This window comes from Panulirus ornatus, chromosome 53 (assembly GCF_036320965.1).
Source record: "Panulirus ornatus isolate Po-2019 chromosome 53, ASM3632096v1, whole genome shotgun sequence".
Classification (NCBI taxonomy): Eukaryota; Metazoa; Arthropoda; class Malacostraca; order Decapoda; family Palinuridae; genus Panulirus; species Panulirus ornatus.
In genome coordinates, this window is record NC_092276.1 from 6720916 (window position 1) to 6747961 (window position 27046).

Below are 27046 nucleotides of genomic sequence, written 5' to 3' on the forward strand. Positions count from 1 at the left end.
AAGAGGGGCAAGTATGCAGTCTGTTGTGGATGAGAGAGCTTGGGAAGTGAGTCAGTTGTTGTTTGCTGATGATACAGCGCTGGTGGCTGATTCATGTAAGAAACTGCAGAAGCTGGTGACTGAGTTTGGTAAAGTGTGTGAAAGAAGAAATTTAAGAGTAAATGTGAATAAGAGCAAGGTTATTAGGTACAGTAGTGTTGAGGGTCAAGTCAATTGGGAGGTAAGTTTGTATGGAGAAAAACTGGAGGAAGTAAAGTGTTTTAGATATCTGGGAGTGGATCTAGCAGCGGATGGAACCATGGAAGCGGAAGTGAATCATAGGGTGGGGAGGGGGTGAAAATTCTGGGAGCCTTGAAGAATGTTTGGAAGTCAAGAACATTATCTCGGAAAGCAAAAATGGGTATGTTTGAAGGAATAGTGGTTCCAACAATGTTGTATGGTTGCGAGGCGTGGGCTATGGATAGAGTTGTGTGCAGGAGAGTGGATGTGCTGGAAATGAGATGTTTGAGAACAATATGTGGTGTGAGGTGGTTTGATCGAGTAAGTAATGTAAGGGTAAGAGAGATGTGTGGAAATAAAAAGAGTGTGGTTGAGAGAGCAGAAGAGGGTATTTTGAAATGGTTTGGTCACATGGAGAGAATGAGTGTGGAAAGATTGACCACACATGGAGAGAATGAGTGAGGAAAGATTGACCAAGAGGATATATGTGTCAGAGGTGGAGGGAACGAGGAGAAGTGAGAGACCAAATTGGAGGTGGAAAGATGGAGTGAAAAAGATTTTGAGTGATCGGGGCCTGAACATGCAGGAGGGTGAAAGGCATGCAAGGAATAGAGTGAATTGGAACGATGTGGTATACCGGGGTTGACGTGCTGTTAAGGGATTGAACCAGGGCATGTGAAGCGTCTGGGGTAAACCATGGAAAGTTGTGTGGGGCCTGGATGTGGAAAGGGAGCTGTGGTTTCTGTGCATTATTACATGACAGCTAGAGACTGAGTGTGAACGAATGGGGCCTTTGGTGTCTTTTCCTAGCGCTACCTCGTACACATGAGGGGGGAGGGGGATGTTATTCCATGTGTGGCGAGGTGGCGATGGGAACAAATAAAGGCAGACAGTATGAATTATGTACATGTATATATATGTACATGTCTGTGTGTGTATATATATGTGTACATTGAGATGTATAGGTATGTATATTTGCGTGTGTGGACGTGTATGTATATACATGTGTATGTGGGCGGGTTGGGCCATTCTTTCATCTGTTTCCTTGCGTTACCTCGCTAACGCGGGAGACAGCGACAAAGCAAAAAAAAAAAAAATAATAATAGTATTTTTATGTATTTTTTTTATTATACTTAATTGCTGTCTGCCGCGTTAGCGAGGTAGCACAAGAAAACAGATGAAAAAATGGCCCAACCTACCCACATACTCATGTACGTACAAAAACACCTAGACATGCACATATACATACCTATACATTTCAATGTATGCATCCATATATATCCACAGACATTACATATATACACATGTTCGTATTCATACTTGCTTCCTTTTTCCCTTCCATTCGCCACCCTTCCATACATGAAATAGCATCCCCCCCATGATGAGATAGAAGGATGGAATGAAAAAGATTTCAAACGATCAGGGCCTATGCAGGAGGGTGGAATGTGTTGCATGGGATAGTGAATTGAACGATTTGGAACACTAGGATTGACATGCTGTCAGTGGACTGAACCAGGGCATGTGAAGCATTTGGAGTAAACCATGGAAAGGTCTGTTGGGCTCTGGTTGTGGGTAGGGAACTGTGGTTTCGATGCATTACACATGACAGCTAGAGAATGGATACGAGTAGATGCAGACTTTCTTCATTTGTTCCTGGTGCTACCTTGCTATTGTTGAAATGGCAATCAAGACAAAAAATATGTATGTATGTCTGTCTGTAAGTTGTCACATTTCTGATATTACTGAGCATTAGCATTTTTTGGGAAAGTTGCTGAATTGTACATTCATTGCATTCAGAGATACATCAGGAACATTTGATTTTGAACTCCAGCACTTCTGAAGGTTTGGTTCATATATGACTTGGTAAGATTTTTATCTCTGTAAGGTAAGTTAGGAAGTGCATTTTTGTCAGCCTCTTGTGGTTGTAGGTATAGATATTTTTATTATTAACAGGCATCAGGAACATACAAGGAAATTGCTGCCTGGGTTGCCAAGAAAAGTATACCTTTGGTAGGGCAGCGCAGTAAAGGCAACATGGAATTCAAATATGAAACTCGACCTCTGATTGTGGTGTATTATGATGTAAACTTTACACATCAATATGTTAAAGGTGAGTGTCAAACAAAAGATTTTGTATTTCCTTTATGTTGTGGTAATGGACATTCTGTACCAAGAGTACACCTCCTACATTCAGTACTCTTTTTTTTTTTTCAATATGTCATTGAATATTCACTTTTTGCTCACACTTCATCTTGTATACCATCATATTACAGTTGTCCAGTTTGTATTAAAAGTCATACAAGAATTGATTAAGGTAACCATTATTTATAAGCCACTGCAAATAGAGAAATTTAGTATTGAAAAAATATAAAGTTGAATAGATGATATCTTTCTTTTGGAAAATATACTGTATCATAAAGATTTATGAAAATTAGAACAAATGTCCATGAGTCTCTATTTTGGTTAGTATAACAATCTAGGGAACACTGATAGTACTGGTAGCTTTGGTATTAAATTTTGTCAATGATTATGAAAAAGTAAATGGAGACTTGTCTGTTTGAAATTTAACTAGGTCACTAAGTGTGCAAGATATTACATATCACAATATGGAAGTTGTGCATATTTTCTTAATTAGAATATTATTTTAATTATGGCTTCAGACACCCAATACATTCGTAACAAGATCCTACCTGTGGCTGATGAACATAGAGACATACTCTTTGCCATTTCAAATGAGGAAGAATATGAAGAAGAGATAAAAAGCCTGGGTTTAGAAGACTCTGGAGAATCTGTGAATGTGGCAGCTTTAGCTAATAATTTCAAGTAAGAATATTTGATAATCTTTGAGTGAATAGTGTTTAAGTGAAGTTTTGCTGAATGTAGAATGTGTATAAAGAATGTAACAAGGAAAAAATTTTGTGATGTAAAATCTGTGGATGTGGCGTGTCTTGGAACTTTGAGAAATATTTTCTTCTGGTGATGCTGTAGAAATAGGGCATGTAATGATAGATTTGTAAAGGTCAGAGTTTGGTTAAGTTGTTTGAATGTGCATTTTCAAATGAGCATATGTATCCTTTGAATAAGGTGGAAGAAAAAATGAGGAAACTTTGAAATGTACAAGTGTGGATCTACATGCATTTGCAATATTTGATTGCTGGATGGAATCACCTCCAAGCTTGAATTATGTAATAATTGATATAGGTTTAGAACTACTGAAAGAATTGATGCTGTTACTTTGTGGTTAACTTAGATTTGAATGTGCTGTTATAACAGAGATGCTGCAAATTGCTTGGAGACAATCTTCTATCATCCTAAAGTGAACAAGCATCCTTTTGATGTTGACCACTATTTTGAAAATTAATAGCTTTATATGATTTTCAGGAAAAAATGAGAACCCTTTGATTTTGAGGGTAGTAGACTCGATTACATTGCTTTTTATGCTTAATTGATTTGCCCACTTTAGCACAGTACCATCAAGAATGAAGTAATGATGGACCCATTTGCACACACCCATTCTCAAACTGTCATGTATAATCAGCCAAATCCATTGACTATTCCAAGGTTTATCTTGGTTGCTTGATATGCCAGGCCTGGTTAAGCCCATACAGTATACTATTTATTTATTTATTTAATTTGCTTTGTTGCTGTCTCCCACGTTAGCGAGGTAGCGCAAGGAAACAGACGAAAGAATAGCCCAACCCACTCACATACACATGTATATACATACGCGACCACACATGCAAATATACATACCTATACATCTCAACATATACATATATATACACACACAGACATATACATATATACACATGTACATAATTCATACTGTCTACCTTTATTCATTCCCATTGCTACCTCGCCACACATGAAATAACAACCCCCTCCCCCTAAATGTGTGTGAAGTAGCGCTAGGAAAAGACAACAAAGGCCCTATTTGTTCACACTCAGTCTCTAGCTGTATGTGATAATGCACCGAAACCACAGCTCCCTTTCTACATCCAGGCCCCACAGAACTTTCCATGGTTTACTGCAGACGCTTCACATGCCCTGGTTCAATCCATTGACAGCACATCGACCCCGGTTACCACATCGTTCCAATTCACTCTATTCCTTGCACGCCTTTCACCCTCCTGCTTGTTCAGGCCCCGATCACTCAAAATCTTTTTCACTCCATCTTTCCACCTCCAATTTGGTCTCCCACTTCTCGTTCCCTCCACCTCTGACACATATATCTTTTTGATCAATCTTTCCTCACTCATTCTCTCCATGTGACCAAACCATTTCAAAACACCCTCTTCTGCTCTCACAACCACACTCTTTTTATTCCCACACATCTCTCTTACCTTATTATTACTAACTCGATCAAACCACCTCACACCACATATTGTCCTCAAACATCTCATTTCCAGCACATCCATCCTCCTGCGCACTACTCTTTCCATAGCCCATGCCTCGCAACCATACAACATTGTTGGAACCATTATTCCTTCAAACATACCCATTTTTGCTTTCCGAGATAATGTTCTCGACTTCCACATATTCTTCAAGGCTCCCAGAATTTTCGCCCCCTCCTCCACCCTATGATTCACTTCCGCTTCCATGGTTCCATCCGCTGCCAAATCCACTCCCAGATATCTAAAACACTTTACTTCCTCCAGTTTTTCTCCATTCAAACTTACCTCCCAATTGACTTGACCCTCAACCCTACTGTGCCTCATAACCTTGCTCTTATTCACATTTACTCTCAGCTTTCTTCTTTCACACAATTTACCAAACTAAGTCACCAGCTTCTGCAGTTTCTCACATGAATCAGCCACCAGTGCTGTATCATCAGCAAACAACAACTGACTCACTTCCCAAGCTCTCTCATCCACAACAGACTGCATACTTGCCCCTCTTTCCAAAACTCTTGCATTCACCTCCCTAACAACCCCATCCATAAACAAATTAAACAACCATGGAGACATCACACACCCCTGCCGCAAACCTACATTCACTGAGAACCAATCACTTTCCTCTCTTCCTACACGCACATATGCCTTACATCCTCGATAAAAACTTTTCACTGCTTCTAACAACTTGCCTCCCTCACCATATATTCTTAATACCTTCCACAAAGCATCTTATCAACTCTATCATATGCCTTCTCCAGATCCATAAATGCTACATACAAATCCATTTGCTTTTCTAAGTATTTCTCATATACATTCTTCAAAGCAAACACCTGATCCACACATCGTCTACCACTTCTGAAACCACACTGTTCTTCCCCAATCTGATGCTCTGTACATGCCTTCACCCTCTCAATCAATACCCTCCCATATAATTTCCCAGGAATACTCAATAAACTTATACCTCTGTAATTTGAGCACTCACCTTTTTCCCCTTTGCCTTTGTACAATGGCACAATGCAAGCATTCTGCCAATCCTCAGGCACCTCACCATGAATCATACATACATTAGATAACCTTACCAACCAGTCAACAATACAGTCACCCCCTTTTTCAATAAATTTCACTGCAATACCATCCAAAACCGCTGCCTTGCCGGCTTTCATCTTCTGCAAAGCTCTTCTCTGTTTACCAAATCATTTTCCCTAACCCTCTCACTTTGCACACCACCTCGACCAAAACACCCAATATCTGCCACTCTATCATCAAACACATTCAACAAACCCTCAAAATACTCACTCCATCTCCTTCTCACATCACCACTACTTGTTTTCACCTACCCATTGGCCCCCTTCACTGAAGTTCCCATTTGTTCCCTTGTCTTATGCACTTTATTTACCTCCTTCCAAAACATCTTTTTATTCTCCCTAAGATTTAATGATACTCTCTCACCCCAACTCTCATTTACCCTCTTTTTCACCTATTGCACCTTTCTCTTGACCTCCTGCCTCTTTCTTTCATACATCTCCCACTCATTTGCATTATTTCCCTGCAAAAATCGTCCAAATGCCTCTCTCTTCTGTTTCACTAATAATCTTACTTCTTCATCCCATCACTCACTACCCTTTCTAATCTGCCCACCTCCCATGCTTCTCATGCCACAAGCATCTTTTGTGCAAGCCATCACTGCTTCCCTAAATACATCCCATTCCTCCTCCACTCCCCTTACCTCCTCTGTTCTCACCTTTTTCCATTCTGTACTCAGTTCTCTCTTGGTACTTCCTCACACTAATTTGATCTAATTTCATATATCCTGTGCAAGTCCATCGCCCTTCTGAATGTTCAGGGCCTGATCTATTCTTCACTCCATACTCCCATCTCCTCCTCGGTCTCTTCCTTCCCCCCCTCCACTCGTGGAAATAGAGCCTCCTAGTCAGTGTTTCTTGAGTCATCCTCTCCCTGTGTTTTCAGACCATTTGTAGTACCACAACTTGTTCTTATTCTGTTATTCCACATACAATTAGCGCACTTCACTCTATATATTATCCTAAGGCATTTCATTTCCAATATGTCTACCATCTTCCATTCTTATGTATTCAGGTCCAAAACTCGCATCTATGGTACGCTATTGAGACTAGAATAACCCATCTTTGCACTTCATTGATAATGACCTTTCTTTCCAACCGCACTACTCAACCCCTTCATTCATACTTATACACCTCTTACACATGGGACCAGTGTCATAGACTTGTTTGAGTTGTGTGCAGATGTTTATTGCTATGTATCAAACATCTTGGAGTGGCTTGGAGGCATAAAATGATACCAGATGTCAAAAGCAGTATCATTCCTCAGAAATTTCATGGCTGTCAGATACCCTACAAACACCATGGGGAAAGGACTCTGAGCATGCTTATGGCATTTGCAGTAGTGATACCTGTGCGTCTGGCAGCTGCATGGGTAATTGCTTAGTGGTGTGGGAGAAATAAGGTGGCTTGATGAAAAGAAGGGATATGACTGTGAAGTTTTATTTGAACCTTATGATGATGGAAAGAATGAAGAAACTGGCATAGAACCTGGCTTACAAACTGTCATACTGCAATGGAAAATTAAGGGGAATACAGTTGCAAAGGAAGGTTTATTTTATTTTCAAAAATTTTGTCAGTATTGTATTAGACACTAGGGAATAGTATCCCTGGGGATAGGGGAGAAAGAATACTTCCCACGTATTCCCTGCGTGTCGTAAAAGGTGACTAAAAGGGAAGGGAGTGGGGGGCTGGAAATCCTCCCCTCTCGTTTTTCATTTTCCAAAAGAAGGAACAGAGAAGGGGGCCAAGTGAGGATGTTCCCTCAAATGCTCAGTCCTCTGTTCTCAACACTACCTCACTAACGCGGGAAATAGCGAATAGTATGAAAAAAACTAGGGAATAGGCATGGCATTGAATGGAACCGTTAAGCAGGAGTGAACCAAAGCTGGGCAAGATTGCCGTCTTGGGCACATTGTGGAGTGTATGTGGTATGAGAGGGCATTGCTGATGGGGACATAGTTGGGCATGTTTGATGTTATAGTATTCCTGATGGTACTGTATGGATGCGAGGTGTGGGCTTATGATAAGAAAGTACATATGAAGGTTAATGTATTGGAATGAAATTTTGAAGGATATAGTGATGTTAGGAAGGTTGATTATGATATGATAGCTTGAGAGATATCCCTGGTTAAGAGTATATTTGAGATAACATAAGTGGGTTTATTGAAAAGTTTTTGACGTGGAGGGGATGTGAGGAAAGGTTGTACATGGACAGAGTGAATAGGAGCACCTGTGGTATATGGGGGATTGCACATTTAGTGGAATGAACCAGGGTTTATGAAATGGTCACAGAAACCACATAAATTTCTGTGAGGCATCATTGTGATAGGTTTAGTGCATTATACATGACTGCTAGAGAGTAAATGTGATTGGATGGGGCTATATTTTCATCTGTTCCTTGCACTACCTCAGTGACATAGGAAACAGTAAACAGAAATGAAAAAATATACATATTTTTTATTAAACCTGTGGTTGAAAATGATATAAGAATAGTTCAAGCATAGGACTCAAAGGGTTCATGCACCCAGGACATGCAACTTCTTTTCCTACCCTGTGACTCATTTCTGTCCCCAGGGATCCTTTCCATTCATGCTCACACTCAAACCATATACTCTTACCCCTTTACTTCATTACCTTACTTTTGTTCACATTAACAAATCAACTTTCTCCAACTACATATCTTTCAATACTCACACACTAGCCTGTGAAGTTGCATTTTAGAGGCTTCCACTTGAAGTTTGTCACCTGCACCTGTAAACTGCAATTGACTTTCCTAGGCACCTCTAGTCCCAGCATAATGTAGACCTGTCCATGACTCCATTACCCTTGTATTTACCTGTGTCATCACCCTGGACATGAACAGATTGAATAACATAGTGACTTTACACACCCATGATTTAGACTCACTTCCTGAAATAACTAACATTCCTCCCTCTTACTTGTTCATATTCCTTACCCTCCCAGTATGAAAAAATCCCTGCATGTAGTATCTGTCCTGTCTATCTGTTTATATCTCTGATGCCCTTTTCCTTCTGGGTACTCTCATCAAGAGGGTGTCCATGGCGTCAAAGGCTCCACTTATCCTTGTCCTTACATGCCTCTCTTGCATACACCATTCTACACATTTTCCCCCATTTATCTCCCTTCAGTACTCTTCCATTGTATTTCCCCATGTCACAGGTGATCTTTCTCTTATACCAACCCCTTTAGTTGTACTGTCATACATTCTCCTTGTAAACTTGCCATCTTGAATTCTTTCCACATGCCTAAACTACCGCAAAGTATTGCATTTCACCCTCTCTTCCACTCCACTGTTCATTTCCTTTGCATTCCATGCCATACCACATCTCTTGTACACCCCTTCGTTTCTTTCTTTAAGGAATATCCCCATAGCATTGTTTGAAGGGTCTACAGTATGAGAGCATTTGATCATGTGAAAGTGAACCCCTTTTTGGTTATACCAAGATGAGTTTAGGAATGAATGAATGTGTTTAGATAAAATATTTGCTCTTGAAGAATAGTAAAGCCTTATGGGATCTTCTGACCCTTGATTTTATGCATAGAAGACGTGTGAATGTTAAGAGGTTTTCCATTGGAAGTAGGTGATATATAAGAGCAAGTGACCCATGATTCTCTGCAAACATATTCAGGTAGGAGTACATACTCTCTGGCAAGTCATTCACACAGAAGTAGGGTAACTTGTCCTTGAACAGAAGCCTGTGGCACTCCAGTGATGTGGTAATAAAAAGAGTGTGGTTGAGAGAGCAGAAGCAGATGTTTTGAAATGGTTTGGTCTCATGGAGAGAATGAGAGGAAAGATTGACAAAGAGGATACATGTGTCATAGGTGGAGGGAACGAGAAGTGGGAGACCAAATTGGAGGTGGAAGGATGGCGTGAAAAAGATTTTGAGCGATCAGGGCCTGAACATGCAGGAGGGTGAAAGGCATGCAAGGAATAGAGTGAATTGGAACGATGTTGTATACTGGGGTCGAAGTGCTGTCAGTGGATTGAACCAGGGCATGTGAAGCATCTGGGGTAAACCATGGAAAGTTTTGTGGGGCCTGGATGTAGAAAGGGAGCTGTGGTTTTGGTACATTATACATGACAGAGCTAGAGACTGAGTGTGAATGAATGTGGCCTTTTGTTGTCTTTTCCTAGCGCTACCTCGCGCGCGTGTGGAGGAGGGGGTTGTCATTTCATGTGTGGTGGGGTGGCGACGGGAATGAATAAAGGCAGCAAGTGTGAAGTATGTACGTGTGTATATATGTATATGTCTGTGTATGTATATATATGTATACATTGAAATGTATAGGTATGTATATGTGTGTGTGTAGACATGTATGTACGTACATTTGTATGTGGGTGGGTTGGGCCATTCTTTCATCTGTTTCCTTGCGCTACCTCACAATGTATAATAATGATAATAATGATAATAATGATAATGATAATATTTATGTTCGAGGCTCCAGTCGCAGACAAAAGTCCACAACAAGGCTGAGCCCAAATAGAAATACAGTTAACAAAAGGGATACCTTTAGACAAGGAAAAGTATGAAAAGTATCTTGAGATTTTGGAGGAAGTGAAAATAGAGTCTTTGAAAAAGTGCCAGGTCATATGGGGAAGGACGTGAGGGGACAGAGTTCCAAAGCTTTGGGGTGTAAGGAAAGAAACAGATATCAAACCATCCCACCCTTGAGTTGATAATGGCCACACAGTAATCATGTGATGCAGTAGCTTGCTAAGTATTGTGTGGTCTAGCTGAAGGTGGGGACCCATAAGCAGCCAGTTCATGGGAGCAAAAACCAAAGTAATTCCGATATAAGAGGTATAGTGAACTAACATTGTGGCATAGAACAATTGGGTCAAGTTTTGAGGTTAGCCTGGGAAAGTTATTTAGAACTGCTTTTGACTCGCATCTGTTTAGTAAGGATGCTGTGCAGAATGACTGCAGATGTGAGAGCAGTGCTCATACAGTGATGAATCAATCCTTTGTATAAATGGTCTCCCAGTTCCTTAGAAGCAGACTTATCTATTTCTGTAATGTGAAGTTCCCAAGATGGGGTACATGTTATATGTATGTTCATTGAGTCAAGAGATGAAATTACAGGTCCATCAAAAGAGAGAGGAAATTTGTGAGGAATTTTTATTAGAGAGATGGTTAGAAACTGGATCTTGGAGGTATTATACTTAATCAGATTTCATCTTCCTCAGCGAGATGTCCTGCCCAAGTCCATGTTTATTGAAGAAGTTGTATTGAGGTGAGGTGCAGATCTAATGAAAAGGAGCAGATTTTAGGATGTAGAGGAATGCAAAGTTCTCGGCTTATGAGTACTTTATTTTATTGTTGGTGAAAGGAAATCATTGATGAAAAGGAGAAAAAGTGAAGGAGACATGACAGCCTTTGACACCACAGTTGGAGAAAAGGGAGGAAGCTGATCCATCAACAATCATGGAGAGGAAGATAAATTTGAGGGAAGGAAGTTGTGGGCTTTTTTTTTTCTTTTTTTTTTTTTACCTGTGGCTTAGTGGTTGCTTTTTTTTCTTTTTTTTGTAACGGAAATCCTAATCGAAATGATAATGATAGAAGTCTTTCAGATAATCCATTGTTGTATGTGGCATGTGGTATGATGAAGTTAGTTACATAAGGGTAGGGGAATACTGCCCATTTATTTGTGTGTTGTACAAAGCAACGTAGTAAGAGGCATAGGAGTGTGGGACTAGAAATCATTCCCTACTCTATAACTTTCCCAAATTAGGGAACAAAGGAAAGAGCAAAATATTTTATCATTTGGCTCTTTTATCAGTTACTGACATTATCTCACTCCCATGGGAAATAGCAAACATGAATCAAAGAAAGGAAAGAAAATTAAAACAATTTTTTTTCTAGATACCCCATGGAACCAGAGGATGACTTTAGCACTGATGTTCTCAGAGAGTTTGTTGACAAACTTAAATCTGGTAAGTTCTGTTGTCATGACATGAAGAATGTATTGAAAAGTCATAATATCAACATTTAATAAAATAATCATAGGAAATCAACATAAAATTAAGTATGAAATGGTAGTAATTTTTCACATATATAGTCTTTAGACTACACATGTAATTAGAAACAATTCCATCCTAATCAGACTTTTTTCAATCACACAGGGAAACTAAGACCATTTTTGAAGTCTCAGCCAGTTCCCAAGCGTCAGGATGGCCCTGTCCATACAATTGTTGCAAAGAGCTTTGATAAAGAAGTAATGTTGACAAAGAAAGATGTGCTGATTGAGTTTTATGCTCCATGGTGTGGTCATTGCAAGAATCTGGAGCCACTGTACAAAAAACTGGCTAAACAGCTTTTGAAAACTAATCCAGATGTTGTGGTTGCCAAGATGGATGCTACAGCCAATGATGTGCATCCCCTGTTTAAAGTAGAGGGATTTCCGACAATCTACTTCTTGAAGGCAAATGAAAAAGATAACCCTATACCATTCACTGGTGACAGATCTTTAAAGAAACTTAAGGTAAGAATCATTATTTTTGTGAGAATCATGATTTTGTTTGGAGTTTTTAATTTACCATTTTGATTGAAAAATATGGCATGGGAAGTCTGTTCAGCAGTAATGAAGATATAAGATTCATGATTGGAAGGTAAGCAAATTCTGCACCTGTTAGCATACAGGAGACTAGTGTTTGATCATTTCTTTACCATTTTGGAAAGATAAATGACTGTAGATAAACAAAGTAACAAGACCTGAAAAGTCTGTAAAGCAACAATGAAGATGATATTTACAAGTGAAATGTTATTGGATATTTGCACTTAACATTTGAATGTAGTGGGAAAAATGGGAAAACCTGCCTGTCATGTCATGGTTGCTAGTTCAGATTGTAATTCATTCCTTTTGCTGCAGGAAAGTATTTATCCTCCCAGTAACCCATCCAATGCTGATAAGCTCCTCTCTCTGGTAGATTACTAACACAGCAGCCACATTGTTCTTAATCAGTGAGGTTGAACTAGCGGCCTAAACTAGTTAGATATACATGTGCAGAGGTTCCCTAATTTTGAGTATAAAAGTTAAATATGGAAAGTGTATACACTGTCCGTATGTAAAGGCAAGGGGAACAAGAGTGCATGGTGAATTAAAGGTTTAAGTTTGTTTAGTATAATTGGTAAGGTGAATGGGAGAATTGTGATTCAGGTTGTGGTTGCTTGCTCATAACATCTGTTTGAGGAAAAGGAGTATGGCTTCAGGAGAGGTAGAGGATGTGTGAACTAAGTGTTTTCTTTGAAGAATGAGAAAATTTGGAGAAACAGTGAATTGTATGTGGCATATATGGAGCTGAAGGAAAATGTGTGATACAGCAGCCAAAGAACTTTTGGAAGATATTAATATAGGGTAAATAAAAAGAATGGAAAAAGGTGAGAACAATGGAAGTAAGGGGAGTGGGGGAGGAATGGGATGTATTTAGGGAATCAGTGATGGATTGCGCAAAAGATGCTTGTGGCATGAGAAGAGTGGGAGGTGGGTTGATTAGAAAGGGTAGTGAGTGGTGGGATGAAGAAGTAAGAGTATTAGTGAAAGAGAAGAGAGAGGCATTTGGACGATTTTTGCAGGGAAAAAATGCAATTGAGTGGGAGACGTATAAAAGAAAGAGACAGGAGGTCAAGAGAAAGGTGCAAGAGGTGAAAAAAAGGGCAAATGAGAGTTGGGGTGAGAGAGTATCATTAAATTTTAGGGAGAATAAAAAGATGTTCTGGAAGGAGGTAAATAAAGTGCGTAAGACAAGGGAGCAAATGGGAACTTCAGTGAAGGGCGCAAATGGGGAGGTGATAACAAGTAGTGGTGATGTGAGAAGGAGTTGGAGTGAGTATTTTGAAGGTTTGTTGAATGTGTTTGATGATAGAGTGGCAGATATAGGGTGTTTTGGTCGAGGTGGTGTGCAAAGTGAGAGGGTTAGGGAAAATGATTTGGTAAACAGAGAAGAGGTAGTAATAGCTTTGCGGAAGATGAAAGCCGGCAAGGCAGCAGGTTTGGATGATATTGCAGTGGAATTTATTAAAAAAGGGGGTGACTGTATTGTTGACTGGTTGGTAAGGTTATTTAATGTATGTATGACTCATGGTGAGGTGCCTGAGGATTGGCGGAATGCGTGCATAGTGCCATTGTACAAAGGCAAAGGGGATAAGAGTGAGTGCTCAAATTACAGAGGTATAAGTTTGTTGAGTATTCCTGGTAAATTATATGGGAGGGTATTGATTGAGAGGGTGAAGGCATGTACAGAGCATCAGATTGGGGAAGAGCAGTGTGGTTTCAGAAGTGGTAGAGGATGTGTGGATCAGGTGTTTGCTTTGAAGAATGTATGTGAGAAATACTTAGAAAAGCAAATGGATTTGTATGTAGCATTTATGGATCTGGAGAAGGCATATGATAGAGTTGATAGAGATGCTCTGTGGAAGGTATTAAGAATATATGGTGTGGGAGGCAAGTTGTTAGAAGCAGTGAAAAGTTTTTATCGAGGATGTAAAGCATGTGTACGTGTAGGAAGAGAGGAAAGTGATTGGTTCTCAGTGAATGTAGGTTTGCGGCAGGGGTGTGTGATGTCTCCATGGTTGTTTGATTTGTTTATGGATGGGGTTGTTAGGGAGGTGAATGCAAGAGTTTTGGAAAGAGGGGCAAGTATGAAGTCTGTTGGGGATGAGAGAGCTTGGGAAGTGAGTCAGTTGTTGTTTGCTGATGATACAGCGCTGGTGGCTGATTCATGTGAGAAACTGCAGAAGCTGGTGACTGAGTTTGGTAAAGTGTGTGAAAGAAGAAAGTTAAGAGTAAATGTGAATAAGAGCAAGGTTATTAGGTACAGTAGGGTTGAGGGTCAAGTCAATTGGGAGGTGAGTTTGAATGGAGAAATACTGGAGGAAGTGAAGTGTTTTAGATATCTGGGAGTGGATCTGGCAGCGGATGGAACCATGGAAGCGGAAGTGGATCATAGGGTGGGGGAGGGGGCGAAAATTCTGGGAGCCTTGAAGAATGTGTGGAAGTCGAGAACATTATCTCGGAAAGCAAAAATGGGTATGTTTGAAGGAATAGTGGTTCCAACAATGTTGTATGGTTGCGAGGCGTGGGCTATGGATAGAGTTGTGCGCAGGAAGATGGATGTGCTGGAAATGAGATGTTTGAGGACAATGTGTGGTGTGAGGTGGTTTGATCGAGTAAGTAACGTAAGTGTAAGAGAGATGTGTGGAAATAAAAAGAGCGTGGTTGAGAGAGCAGAAGAGGGTGTTTTGAAATGGTTTGGGCACATGGAGAGAATGAGTGAGGAAAGATTGACCAAGAGGATATATGTGTCAGAGGTGGAGGGAACGAGGAGAAGAGGGAGACCAAATTGGAGGTGGAAAGATGGAGTGAAAAAGATTTTGTGTGATCGGGGCCTGAACATGCAGGAGGGTGAAAGGAGGGCAAGGAATAGAGTGAATTGGAGCGATGTGGTATACCGGGGTTGACGTGCTGTCAGTGGATTGAATCAAGGCATGTGAAGCGTCTGGGGTAAACCATGGAAAGCTGTGTAGGTATGTATATTTGCGTGTGTGGACGTATGTATATACATGTGTATGGGGGTGGGTTGGGCCATTTCTTTCGTCTGTTTCCTTGCGCTACCTCGCAAACGCGGGAGACAGCGACAAAGCAAAAAAGAAAAAAAAAAAAAAGTTTCTGAATGCAATGAGAATTTTTTTTACTAGACGGTAATGCATGTGTATAAGTAGGGAGGGAGGAGAGCAATTGATATGCAATGAAAGTGGGTATTCATCAGGGATGTGTATGTCACTGTTGTGTGATGTTTATGAATGAGGTGGTGAGGGAGGTAAATGCAAGGATTAACTCTATGGCATACTGGGGGTGGGGATGTCCAGGAGGCAGATTTGTTGCATATGCAAATGACATGACACTGGTAATAGACTAGAGAAAGTAAGTCTAGAAGCTGATGACAGTTTGGGAGAGCATGTGAAAGGAGAAAGTTGATGATTAATATAAATGAAAGTAAGGGGATGAGATGCAGCAGACAGATGAAGCAGGAAGGTTTGATTGTTTGAAAAGGGAGGACATTGAGGAAATGAAGTGCTTTAGACACTCAGGAGTGGCATTGGCAGTCAATGAAACCTTGGAGTTTGAAGTGAGCCATTGGATAGGAGAGGGAGGCAAAGGTCCTTGGTGCATTATGGAATGTGTGAAAGGAAAGTTCATTGTCTGATGGGGCAAAGATGGGTATATTTGTAGGTATAGTATTCCTGACAATTGGCAGTTCATGAAACCTTGGAGGTTGAAGTGAGTCATTGGATAGGAGAGGGGAGCAAAGGTCCTTGGTGCATTATGGAATGTGTGGAAGGAAAGGTCATTGTCTGATAGGGCAAAGATGGGTATGTTTGTAGGTATAGTATTCCTGACAATATGGAAGAGGGTGGATGAATTGGAAATGAATGTCTGAGGAAGACACATGGTGTAAAATGGGATGATGACATAAGGAATGACTGTGCACGAGACATATGTGGTAGTAAGTGGAGTATGATTATGAGAGTTGACCAAGGTTTGCTGAAATGGTTTGGACAAATGGAAGGATAAGTAAATGAAGACTGTCAAGTGGAGAAAGCAAACGGGAGGTTGGAGACTGTAAAGTTGGAAGGATTTAGTGAAAAGGCTTCGAGTTTTTGTTACCTCAGCACTCAGTAAGGTGAGACGTGAATGGGATAGAATGAGTCAAAACGCTGTGGAATACAGGGGATGAAATGCTGTCACTGGGGTGAACCTGTGCATATGAATTGGTCAGTGGAAACTATGGAACAGTCTGTGGGGGCTTGACAGTGGATGAAAGCTCTGCCAGAGAGTGGATGTGAAGAAGAAAAGCCATTGTTCTTCATTTCCTGATGCTACCTTGCTTTAGCAGGAAATGGCAATAAGTATAAAGAAGTATAAAGAAATTGTAAGTATTTTTAGTGAAAATTTAGGGTATTAATGATCATAGTAATTAATAACATATTTTTCTTTCTTTCATACTATTCGCCATTTCCCGCATTAGCGAGGTAGCGTTAAGAACAGAGGACTGGGCCTTTTAGGGAATATCCTCATCTGGCCCCCTTCTCTGTTCCTTCTTTGGGAAAAAAAAAAAAAAAAGAGGGGAGGATTTCCAGCCCCCCGCTCCCTTCCCTTTTAGTCGCCTTCTACGACACGCAGGGAATACGTGGGAAGTATTCTTTCTCCCCTATCCCCAGGGATAACATATACAATCACATAAACCAGTGAAAGGATACCTCACTACTAATTATTAAATATTTATCATTGTTGAGGGCAAATCTAACCACTAACGTTTTGGCTCTGTATTTTGTGATTTTAATCATAGTTTACTACCATCAGTACTCCATTTGCAGTTTCATGGGGTTGATCATGTACAGACTAAGTGAACTCGCTCATGTACATCCTCGGTCCATGTTTAGTTCATTGAAAGGTTAGAAGGACTTCGACAATGTGGAAACCTCTCCTTACTTTTTCACAGTACACACAAAGTTGATTTGTTAGTTGAAACCAAGGTCTATATTCATACCACCCACATACAAGAATGTTTTCACTGCAGCCAACCTCTTATCATTTAACTTGCATCCTCCTGTGAAATATCTCTAATTTTTATTTGTTCTCTAACTACATCTGTCTAACAGTTCAATGGTCCACTAGTCTTCCCTATAACTTGTACTTTGAAGTAAATCTTCATGGCATCCTGTCATTTGCCATCATTTTGACATGATCATACCAACTTAAAATCATTTTACCCATGTACCTTTTAAATAATTTTTCTGACTGTATGACCTCTGGTTAAATTTTTTCTTTCCCTCTAATTCCATTTGTACACTAAGCATATTACCCATCTCTAATACTCTTTGTTTTTGAGCTGCTTTATTTTGACCTACATACATTTGGGTTTCACATCCATACATCAGCTTCTTGCACACTCCAAACTTAAAAAAATAGTTAATGGGCAGATTCAGTGCACCCCACAGTTTACCCCTTACATGAATATACTATATTAACTAGGCTTTCCCAGTACCATCCTTGTTGAACTGTACTCTTGAATATTTAAACACAACTACAGCATCCAGTTGTTTACTGTGCCAACTGATTTGACACTGTGATCTCCTATCCTTATCAAAAATGAGTTAGTCTTTCATATGCATTTACTTTGAACATCCTTCTCATACATTACCATTATAACCAGCTCTTCCCATGGATACAACTATGGTAACAAATTTTATTTTTATCTAAGGTAAAGTATTACACCATAATTACCCCTCTTTTCTCTCATCTCATGATTTGCCTATTCCATAAAAAACATTTGATAATCACGGTGATTTTACCTTTTCTTGAGTTACTTCCTTGTTTGTGGTAACCAGTCATGTAAGAGCTCTGCTAACTATTATACATGCACTTCTTTTCATTTTGAAAATTCTTAAAGCTTTCAGAAGTCTTCTAAAGCTCTCAGAAGTCTTTGAACCTATCATATATAGTCAAAATAGGAAATCTTTAGATGACATCTAGTAAGAGGTAGACAACCTCTGTCCTGCATGGGTATTGGAAAGGCTTGTGATGATGACAGTGAGTCAGCACTGTACCTTTTTTTTTTTTTTCATCCCATCCCCACCAGTCTAAGTTACTGTTTTTCCCCTCTTTGCTTCACCAACACATGGGTTGGTGGTATCCAGTCTACATATTCACAAGTATCCATCTTGAATGCAACAGTCTAGAGCACACAATTTACACAGCCCTTGACTCTTCACCCTTGTTTTCCTTGTAATTTTATCTAAAATGTGAAAGTAACTTTTTATTTGGATTCTCTGGTGATGAATGGAAAGGCATCACCAGTCAAGGTGAGCTGGTTGGTTCCCATGGTCCCCTTACTGATATCAAATGACTGGAACCAACTCTACTTTACCAGATGAAACTCCTAGATAGCTCTTTAGAAATGGTGGATGTCAAGAAACAAGATGATAGTTAGAGGGGTTAGAACTGTTACCCTTCTTGGGGATGAGATGTACCAAAGAAGCTTCCAACAAGAATAAAAAAATTTGGCTTTTAAGCAGAATTGGAATAGACAAGCAAGCACAGATGCAACTTCAGAGGCCCACGCTTTCAGTACGCACAGAATGGATGCCATCAGACCATAAGCCTTGCCCATGTCCAGAGAGAGAAGCACTTCTCTGTCATTCTGATGATATTAATGGAGAGGGGCACAGGATTAGTATCAGGGGTGAAGAAATGTTAGAGTTATTCAAGGTGGAGTTAGAGGAGAAACAGAAACCAAAGAAAGTTGCTTCGTTTACAGGAGAGACGTATATGGTACCATCAGAACAGAAAAGTGAAGGAAAGATGGAGTGACGGAAGTTGTTAGAAATGCCATTAGCCATAGACCAGAAAGACCTGTCATTGGATGATAAGGAGAGTTTATCGTACTTTCTTTGTGTAAAGGAACACTTTGCTGTATGGATAACAGACTGGCAGTGATTTTGGGGTGTGAGACTTCATTCCAGTCAAGATAACCTTTGACATACATTCAGCACAACATGAAGCATCCCAGCCAACAAAGCAATACCCATCAAAGGTAAAGTCAGTAAAGGAGCCATGCAAGGATGACTGGTGAGCTCTTCCATAGTGCCAAAGTTGGCACTTCGAGGGGAAGGTAGAAAGTATGCATGCCTAAACATGATATATAAATATGGCTGTGGTCAGGGAACCCAAAAGGGGTCAGAAATGATAAATCTATGGGAAGAGAATCAAAAGAGTCATAAGAGTTGTTGTGAAAGCTGGGAGTTCATGCTGGGTGTTTGATTATCTGTTCCAGATCATTTAACAGAGAAAATGAGAAGACCTCAGCTCCACCTGGACCACCCCAAATAGAACTTCACCAATCTTTGCAGTGTACTATCAAATTCCCTGCACTGATGATTTCTGCATATGGCCATGAGAGAGGGCAGTGCTTCATGGGTGATAGTCATACATTTAGAAGGCTAGAAAGCTATACATATGTAGAGGGAGTGGAGTGAAAATTTAACAAAAGCAAAGTTATAAAGAGCTCTGACCAACCTGCAAGTATCTATGATGAGATTTAGCCATAATGGCAGGGCTAGCATAAAGTGGTCAACACATGTTGTGCCTGATCAGTAATACTATTCTTTTCAGCTGCTACCTGCATTACATATTTATCGATTCTTGGTTTATCTCAGACAGATTTCAACCATGTCACGAATTCATTTACATGTTTGGGTAATTATTTCATGCTTGCTTCTAGATTCTTGGTTTGGCTACCCTGTATTTGTGTCCAGTTTTTTCTTGGTTTGCTTAAAGGTATTCTTGAAGACCTAACAGCTCTGTAACTTCCCAGTTGACAGGCTTTCAGGTTTATCATATTTCCTTTTATACCCTCAGTTTGTTGCCATGCATGGATTACCATATGTAATTTTCTTCTTTCTAGACTATATAGTTACATTTTTTAGCCTTTCATGATAGTCAGTACATTCCATCCCCTCGACCCTGCTTGTGAAGTACTTCTGAATGCTGTCTAATGTTTTTTATTTGTTGTGTTTACAACTATACAACACAGCAGCACTCGATTTTGCTTCCTGTATGAAAGTTAAACATTCTTATAAAAACTTTCCTATGTCAGTCCTCTGAACACAACAGCACTCACTTTTGCTTCTTATATGTAGATTAAACATTCTCATATAGAGGTTTCTATGTTATCTTTCAGAATCATACCATTCATCTTTTAACTTGATATTGCTATCCTAATATGATTTCTCAAATAAATTTTCTCATGTTTTGAAAATTCTTTTACATTCATTCCACTTTCTATCACTTTTCCAGTGGGCCTTTATATTGTATGACTAATATATTAATCCTTGTTCCCAGACTAATGTGATCAAATTTATCAGTAAATTCCATCAAGTTAACTTCTGCCCTTTTTTAATTATGTCCACATATTTTTGCATCCTCTTTTGATCAGTTTCCAATCCCATCCCATCATTTTGCTTAATCTGGTTTCATCAGTAAAGCCTCTCACTTTGCTTTCTTCATTTCACCATTGATGTCTCATTTTATTACAAAGAGTGCTGAAACTATTACCATTCCTTGTGATATTCCAGTTAGGACAGCTTCCGCCTTGCCACATTGAACTTTGAAACTCGTTAACCCATCTTCCTGTCTTATTTTCAGCGTTATGCTTACCTATTTTCTCTACCAAATCCTGTGGTTTGCTTTGTCAAGTGCCTTTAACAAGTGAAGGAAAATAATATCCATTCTTTTTCCTTGGGTTAAACTTTCATGTATAACGTTGTATTGACTTAATAACTGGGTATGCATACTTTCTCCAGGCACAAAGTCATGTTGACCTTCATTCATGTGGCTGATCTGGATTAGATAGTTTGATACATCCTATCAGTTTTTCAAAGACTTTTATAATAAGCAAAGTCAAGCTAACTTGTGGGTCTATTCTGACAACGGCTGCTCTTTCTCCGAAGGAGTGAGTATGGGGAGCTCAGGGCCGTGTAGCTCGGGGCAGTGGATTATAGAAGGTCTGGATATGTGATAGCAGGTGCAGTCTTGCCAGTCCAACACTTGGAAGGGTCCACCATGCAGAAGTAGCAATTGCTTGAGTGGTCAGTGGTTTCCCGCCAAATTCTTGGGATAGTGAACTTCATGGCTCTCTTTTCCCCCCTGTACCACCCTGCAAAAGAACAATATAGAATTGTGATTATGAAAGAAAATTATTTATGTTTATGAATGTATTTCACCCATGACTAATATGTAGGAGATTCTCTCAAGATATTCCATATGTGATTTTTTTTAGTAACCTTGAATATTATATAAAAAAAGTTCTAAAAGATTGTATAACATAAAATTCCGTTATCCAAACGAGCAACAGTTTGTCTTACCTTCCAAAGTTTTTTCGCAATGCTCACAGGTGAAGTGAGGTGCCCAAAATTTGTCTCGATCCCCGACAGGCATGCCGAAATATGCCTTGTAGGCCTGTCACAGAATTATGCCTTGTAGGCCTCGCACACTTTAGCTGATGCTGCCAAGGAGTACTTTTTTTCTCTGCTCTTATCCAGGAATCATCTTGGTAGCTTGATGCTGTGCTCTCTTCATTCTCTTTCTCTTTTTTAAGGTAGGATGACCAAAACTGAACACAGTATCAAAGATGTGGACAAACACCCAGGTATAAGTGAAAAGTTTAACCATATTTTATAGATCTGCAGCCTATACCTACAGATTCCCCCCACCCCCAACAAACGCAACATTGTCAAAATAGTTACACACTGTAATGACCAAAAAAACAGTATACAATCACTTTCCAGTCTTGTATGTCACTACTCCTGACATACACCCTTCTACAGCAACACTCCCTAGGTTTTCTTGTCTCTATCTTGGGCACCACCCTCCTCTCCAGTGACACAATCACTGGTTCAGCATATCAGAATTTCCTCATGCAGCTTCCATATTGAAGACATCCAGTATACTTTTACTTATCCCAGAGACAAAACAAACCATGCATCTTAACCTGCGGTTTCACCTTGTGGGCATGGCTGCGCTTCCATAGTGGTAGCCCCTTACATGGAAATCTTGCGGTAGGAGGGTGAAGTTGGTTTTAAATTTGAATAAAATTTCAGTGAATCTCTTATACTGGGAAAATTTGCATCCATTTTGATTGTCCAGCTGCTAAATGTCTTGTTTTCATTGCTTTTACTTGTCATTACAATTGTTTCTTTTGTAAAACTTCATTTTGTTTTATTAACAGGAATTTGTAGCTGAAGAAGCCACCATTTTCACAGAAGAGTCAGAAGATAAGGAGGTGAAAGATGAGCTTTGAATGAAATTCAGTCCTGAAGATGATTGTTAGATCTGTGGTAGGCCAGAGTTACAGCATTGAAAACTTGTAATGAAGGGAATTATATATCCATTATATTTAAAGCCGATGCAGAGTAAGGCTATGAGGGTTGTTATAAAGAAAAATATGAATCAGTAATCCTGTATAAGGATTATAGATTATTGCAGATATTTTATTGTTATTGCTCTTATAATAAAGAATTTACTTCAACTTTCAGTAGTATTGAGATGAGTGATTGTAATAAATAAATAAGATTAATTTGGAATTATGGCAAGATAAGTATGGTTTGATTACTGCTTGCATTCTGTTATGTATTCCCTCATGTTCAGAACTCTAGTATTTTCTTAACAGTTAACAAAAACTGGGTGGATGAATATGCTACATAATAAGCAAAGGAAATCAATAGCATATGCATTGATATTGAGAGTTTCTCTGTGATTCATAATACAATATTTATTTATTTATTTATTTTGCTTTGTCGCTGTCTCCCGCGTTTGCGAGGTAGCGCAAGGAAACAGACGAAAGAAATGGCCCAACCCACCCCCATACACAATGTATATACATACACGTCCACACACGCAAATATACATACCTATACATCTCAATGTACACAGATATATACACACACAGACACATACATATATACCCATGCACACAATTCACACTGTCTGCCTTTATTCATTCCCATCACCACCTCACCACACATGGAATACCATCCCCCTCCCCCGTCATGTGTGCGAGGTAGCACTAGGAAAAGACAACAAAGGCCCCATTCGTTCACACTCAGTCTCTAGCTGTCATGCAGTAATGCCCAAAACCACAGCTCCCTTTCCACATCCAGGCCCCCACACAACTTTCCATGGTTTACCCCAGACGCTTCACATGCCCTGATTCAATCCACTGACAGCATGTCAACCCCGGTATACCACATCGATCCAATTCACTCTATTCCTTGCCCGCCTTTCACCCTCCTGCATGTTCAGGCCCCGATCACACAAAATCTTTTTCACTCCATCTTTCCACCTCCAATTTGGTCTCCCACTTCTCCTCATTCCCTCCACCTCCGACACATATATCCTCTTGGTCAATCTTTCCTCACTCATTCTTTCCATGTGCCCAAACCATTTCAAAACACCCTCTTCTGCTCTCTCAACCACGCTCTTTTTATTTCCACATATCTCTCTTACCCTTACATTACTTACTCGATCAAACCACCTCACACCACACATTGTCCTCAAACATCTCATTTCTAGCACATCCACCCTCCTGCGCACAACTCTATCCATAGCCACGCCATAGCCCATTTATTCCAAAGTGAGCATGAAGCTTGACAAACCCATGAATGTGTTTCAAAGGGAGCTTAATGAATTTTCAGAGACTGGTTATATTCAAATACCAGCTCTTTTGCTGGCAAAAAATACTGCAAAAGCAATTGTAAAAGAACTAGTAAAGCTTTTTCTGTAGAGTTAGTTACACCCTTCCATTCCAATACCAAAAAAAGGCAGTGTTATGACTATTGTAATCTGCACCTTTCCTTGACACCCATTTCTGTCTTTGATTTCATCCTGTAGATAATACTGAAGATTCCTTTTCATGCATGTTTCAACAGAGAAAGGGGATAGATTTTGTAGTTATCTCATCATACAGTTTTGGCATCCCACTCTTCATATTTTGATAAGTTTGGTTTCAGTATAGTATAAGTGTGTATTGCTCTGATGATTGTGCTACATTGTTCCTTAGATTCACATCTGAAACATTTATGTGAAAAAAATAAAATGCAGTTAGATTTGTAATAGGGGAAGTTACAAACTATCAATATTATTTTCTACCCAGTTTTTTAAGGTCCTCATCTCTCAGAATCTTTTTCACTCCATCCTTCCATCTCCAATTTGACCTCCCCTTTTCCATATTCCCTCCACTTCTGATACACGTACTTTTTGTCAATTTTCTCTTCACTCGCTCTCTCCATGTATGCAAAGCATGTCGACACCCTCTTTAGCTCTCTCAATAAAACATTTTTTTATTCCCGCATATCTCTCTTACCCTTTTATTACTTAATCGATCAATCACCTCAAACCACATATTTTCATAAACATTTCAGTTCTAAAACATCCACCTTCCTTCACACATTCTCATTTATAGCCCATTTCTCATATCCATGTGATATTATTGGGACTACTATACCTTTAATCATATCCATGTTTGCTATCTCAGATAAAGATTCCTCTTTCCACACATTTTAGTGCTCCTATAACCTTGGCCTCTTCACCCATCCTATGACTTGTTTCTGTTTCCATAGTTCCATTCACTGTTATGTTGACTCTTCAGTATCTAAAACACTTCACTTCCCCAATTTTTCTCTATTCATATTTATGTCTCAACTAACCTGTCCCTCAACCTTGCTGAACCTAATAATCTTGCTGTTATTCACATTTACTCTCAAATTCCTACCTTCACACTCTTTGAAACAGTCACCAACTTCTTCAGTTTCTTTCTTGATTCTACCACCAGTTGTGTATCTTCAGCAAGCAACAACTGACTCTGTTCCCAGGCCCTCTCATCCCCCACAGACTGCACGCTCATCTCTCTCTTTAAGACTCCACCACATCCATTAACAAATTGTACAGCCAAGATGACATCAGACACCCCTGGTGCAGGCCAACCTTCACTTTGAATCACTTGCTCCTCTCTCTTCGTACTCATACACATGCTTTACACCCTTGATAAAAGCTTTTCACTTCTTGCAACTTTCCTCTCATACCATATATTCTCAACACCTTCACAGCATCTCTATTAACCTTTTCATATGCTTTCTCCAGATCCATAAATGCCTCATACAAACCCTCTGTTTCTCTCAAGTTTTTCTCACACATTCTTTAAAGCAAACACCTGATCTACACATCCTCTGCCACTTCTGAAACCACACTGTTCTTCCCAAGTCTGCTGCTTTGAATGTGCTTTCACCTCTGTTACCACTCTTTCATACAACTCACCAGTTACACTCAAACTTCTACCCCACCTTTATCCCCCTTGCTCTTATACAGTGTATCTCCCAATCATCAGGCACCTCAACATGATCCATACATACATTGAAAATCCTAACTTGCCAGTCAGCAACAAGAGTTACCCCTTTCATGAGAAAGTGGAGTGCAGTACTATCCACTCCAACCGCCTTGCCTTATTTCATCCTGCTTCACCGCCATTTCTCTCTTCACTAATCCAACCTCCATGACTCATCACTTCACATACCACCCTAACACAATCACCTTACATCTACCAACCTATCATCAAACAAATTTAGCAGTCTTTCAAAATGCTCACTTCATTTATTTTTTGCTTCATCACTACATGTTACCATTTCCCTCTTTGCCCTTTCATTGATGGTCCCTTTTGTTCTGTTTTTAACATTATTAACCTCCGTTTAAAACATCATATTCTCTCTAAAATTTATTTATACTTGCTAACCCCAACTCTCATTTGCCCTCTCTTTCAACCTGTTCACCTTCCTCTTGTCTTCCTCCTGCTTTCTCTTATACATCTCCCAGTAATTTACAATACTTCCCTGTAAGTACCTTCCAAATGTCTTTTTCTCTTCCACTAGCTACTTCATCCCATCACTTGCTACCCTTTCTAATCTGCTCACCTCCCACCTTCCAAAATATCTTCTCTTTTTTCTTTCATACTATTCGCCATTTCCCGCGTTAGCGAGGTAGCGTTAAGAACAGAGGACTGGGCTTTTGAGGGAATATCCTCATCTGGCCCCCTTCTCTGTTCCTTCTTTGGGAAAAAAAACAAAAACAAGAGGGGAGGATTTCCAGCCCCCCGCTCCCTTCCCTTTTAGTCGCCTTCTACGACACGCAGGGAATACGTGGGAAGTATTCTTTCTCCCCATCCCCAGGGATAAATATCTTATTCCCTCTAAAATTTAATGATACTTGCACACCCCAACTCTCATTTGCTCTCTCTTTCAATGTGTTCACCTTCCTTTTGTCCTCTTGCTTTCTCTTATCTCTCAGTCATTTACAGTCCTTCCCTGTAAGTACCTTCCAAATGCCTCTTTTCTCTTTCACTAGCAATTTTACTTCTACATCCAATCACTAGCTACCCTTTCTAATCTACCCACCTGCCACATTCTGCATGCCACATACTTCTCTTGTACATGCCAGCACTGCTTCTCTAAATACCTTCCATTTGTCATCCACTCCCTTAGTTTCATTAACTCTCACCTTTTGCCATTCTACACTATCTCTCCTGATATTTCTTTGCACAAGTCTCTCTCCCAAGCTCACTTATTCTCACCAATAATGTTACCTTTTTTTTAAAAAACCTCTACAAATTATCACCCTACCCCTGCAAGGTAGTGATCAGACATCCCAACAGCTGCCTCTTTCAGTACATTCACATCCAAAAGTTTCTCTCTAACACATCCATCAATTAATATGTAATCTGAC

At 39.8% G+C, this 27046-nt stretch overlaps 1 protein-coding gene across 1 annotated transcript in view; it reads left to right on the top strand.

The window, feature by feature from the left end:
* LOC139765204 (protein disulfide-isomerase A4-like) overlaps nt 1–24095 on the top strand; it is a 94096-nt gene extending 70001 nt beyond the window's left edge. The window contains exons 8-12 of the mRNA XM_071692506.1: nt 2173–2329; nt 2880–3042; nt 11584–11654; nt 11844–12202; nt 22506–24095. Coding sequence (XP_071548607.1) covers nt 2173–2329; nt 2880–3042; nt 11584–11654; nt 11844–12202; nt 22506–22577 — 822 coding nt within the window. The 3' untranslated portion in view covers nt 22578–24095. The remainder of the gene's footprint in view (nt 1–2172; nt 2330–2879; nt 3043–11583; nt 11655–11843; nt 12203–22505) is intronic.
* Nucleotides 24096–27046: the final 2951 nt, after the last annotated feature.